The sequence below is a fragment of the Castanea sativa genome, chromosome 6, assembly GCF_040712315.1.
Source record: "Castanea sativa cultivar Marrone di Chiusa Pesio chromosome 6, ASM4071231v1".
Classification (NCBI taxonomy): Eukaryota; Viridiplantae; Streptophyta; class Magnoliopsida; order Fagales; family Fagaceae; genus Castanea; species Castanea sativa.
Window position 1 is genome coordinate 21570365 of NC_134018.1, and position 2628 is coordinate 21572992.

The 2628-nt window shown below is 42.3% G+C and overlaps 1 protein-coding gene across 1 annotated transcript; it reads left to right on the forward strand.

The window, feature by feature from the left end:
* Nucleotides 1-1056: 1056 nt before the first annotated feature.
* LOC142639643 (uncharacterized) lies at nt 1057-2425 on the forward strand. The gene is made up of 3 exons (XM_075813792.1): nt 1057-1878; nt 2023-2121; nt 2240-2425. The coding sequence occupies exons 1-3, from the start codon at nt 1057-1059 to the stop codon at nt 2423-2425; spliced, it is 1107 nt and encodes a 368-aa protein (XP_075669907.1).
* The last annotated feature ends 203 nt before the right edge of the window (nt 2426-2628 follow it).

A 2628-nucleotide genomic window follows, 5' to 3' on the forward strand; every position in this document is an offset into this window, starting at 1 on the left:
AGTGAAGAGTAAGTTAGAATCCGAGCACGTTAGTGACCTCGGAAACATCTTTGGGATATTGAGAAAACATAAGTTGTGCCTTAATGCTTCTAAGTACTCTTTCGATGTCGGTTTAGGAAAGTTTTTGGGGTACATGGTCACTCATCAGGGAATCGAGGTTAATCCTGATTAGATTAGAGCAATTAACAGTTTGTAGCCTCCTTAGAACCCTAAGGAAGTCTAGAGGTTAACAGGAATGATTGCCGTCTTGGACCAATTTATCTCTCAATCAGCAGATAGGTGTAGACCTTTCTTCCAATTATTAAATAAGTGGAAAGGGTTTGAGTGGACCGAGGAGTGCGTCTTAGCCTTTCAGCAGTTGAAAGAATACCTCTCTCGGCCACCCATCATGTCCAAGCTTGAGAAAGATGAATTCCTGTTTGCTTACATTGCTGTAGCTCCCCATGTTGTTAGCTTAATACTAATACGGATTAATGATGGCATCCAAAGGCCTGTCTATTATGTGAGAAAATCCTTACACGAAGCAGAACTTCGGTACCTGCCACTCGAAAAGGCCATATTAGCAGTGGTGCATGCCACACGTAAACTCCCCCATTATTTCCAAGCTCACACAGTGGTGGTGTTAACTCAACTTCCTTTTAAGTCCTTACTGTGGAGAGCTGACTACACGGGGAGGATTGCTAAATGGGGTACTATTTTGGGGCCTTTGATATCAAGTATATGTCACGCACCTCTGTTAAGGGCTAAGTCCTTGCTGACCTGGTGGCCGAGTTTGTAGAACCTTTTATAGAAGAAGAAGAAGAAGAAAAGCAAGACATGGATGGAAAATCAGTTGGAGTGGTCTCTTTACAAGAGCCTCTGTCTTGGAGCGTATATGTTGATGGCACTGCTAATCAAAGAGGATCTGGAGTGGGGCTGGTTATGATATCTCCCGAGAGGATTGTTATTGAGAAATCCTTAAGTTTAGGTTTCTCGGCTATGAATAACGAGGCCGAGTACGAGGCCTTGTTAGTGGGAATGACCATGGTTCAGAAGATGAGAGGAAAGGCGCTATAAATGTTGTTAGATTCTAGGCTAGTTGTTGGTCAGGTAGAGGGTGAATTAGAAGCTAGAGACTCGAGGATGCGAGAGTACTTGAGTCAAGTTAGACATTTACGCTTGGAATTCAAATCCTTCACCTTACAGCAAATCCCTAGAAGTAGAAATACTCATTCAGATTCCCTTGCCACGCTCGCAACCTCCTCGGCTCAAGGTTCGCCACGGGTCATCCTGGTTGAAGATTTGTGTATATCTATAGAGGTAAAGAAGGATGTGGTTCAGGTCCATCAGATTAGGGTGGGACCTAGTTGGATGGATCCTATTGTCATGTTCATCAAGGATGACATCTTGCTTGAGGAGAAAGGAAAGATTGACAAGGTGCGAAGAAAAGCTCCTCGTTTTTGGTTGTTTGAGGATAAAAAATTGTATAAACGCTCTTTCTCTGGACCTTACTTGCTGTGTATACATTCTGAGGCAGTAGAACCCCTCTTGGAAGAGTTGTACGAGGGGATTTGTGGGAGTCATATAAGTGGTAGATCTTTATCTCATAGGGCCCTCACTCAAGGGTACTGGTCGCTAGGTATACAAAGGGAAGCACGAGAGTATGTGAAGAAGTATGACCAGTGCCAAAGATTTGCCCTAAATATTCATCAGCCTAGTGGTATCCTTAATCATCTCTTTAGTCCCTGGCCTTTTGCTCAATGGGGCTTAGATATTGTAGGACCCTTCCCTAAGGCAGCAGGAAACAGAAAATGGCTTTTGGTTGGCACGAATTACCTCACCAAGTGGGTTGAAGCTGAATCTTTGGCAAACATTAGAGATATAGATGCTAAGAGATTTGTATGGAAAAATATTATTACTTGGTTTAGGATTCCCCACACCCTTATCTCGAATAATGGGCTTTAGTTTGATGGCAATGCTTTCAGGAGGTACTGTTGTGACATGGGCATTAAAAATAGATATTCAACTCCTGCTTATCCCTAGGGAAATGGGCAGGCCAAGGCTGTGAATAAAGTCACAGTGAATGGGCTCAAAAAGATGTTGGATGATGCCAAGGGCAAATGGGTGGAAGAGCTACCCCACGTACTTTGGACATATAGAAACACCCCTCGTAAGTTTGTTCACTCCGGACAACAATGAGGGGTTACTAAAAAAAAACTTGGATTTGATTGAAGAGTAGAGAGAAAATGTCATGGTTCAGTTGGCATATTATCAGCAAAAGCTTAAGCAAAGGTATGACTCAAATGTGAAGTTAAGGCTAGTAGCACCTGGAGATTTGGTATTGCGGAAGGTTTTTGGGACTGCAAAGAACCCAGCATGGGGAAAGTTAGAACCCAATTGGGAAGGGCTATACTGTATCACCTCGGTAGCTGGGATAGGAGCGTAATTCTTAAAAGATCTAGACGAAAAAATTGTACCATGCTCCTGGAATGTAAATAACCTGCAAAAGTATTACTATTAATAAAAAGCATTTCTACCATGTATTACTTATGACATTATTTGTTGTACTCATTACTTCTTTAAGTGTTAAATAGAACATTGGTCATGTCTGGCTCCTCGAACCACACACCTTAGGTAAATTAAAACTCT

What these genes read in the sequence shown, in the direction of transcription:
- LOC142639643 (XM_075813792.1), top strand. Translation starts at nt 1,057, where the DNA reads ATGTTGTTAGATTCTAGGCTAGTTGTTGGTCAGGTAGAGGGTGAATTA. An exon ending in ATATAGATGCTAAGAGATTT is followed by an intron (nt 1,879 to 2,022) that starts GTATGGAAAAAT and finishes GCTTATCCCTAG; the next exon opens with GGAAATGGGCAGGCCAAGGC. An exon ending in GGGTGGAAGAGCTACCCCAC is followed by an intron (nt 2,122 to 2,239) that starts GTACTTTGGACA and finishes GTCATGGTTCAG; the next exon opens with TTGGCATATTATCAGCAAAA.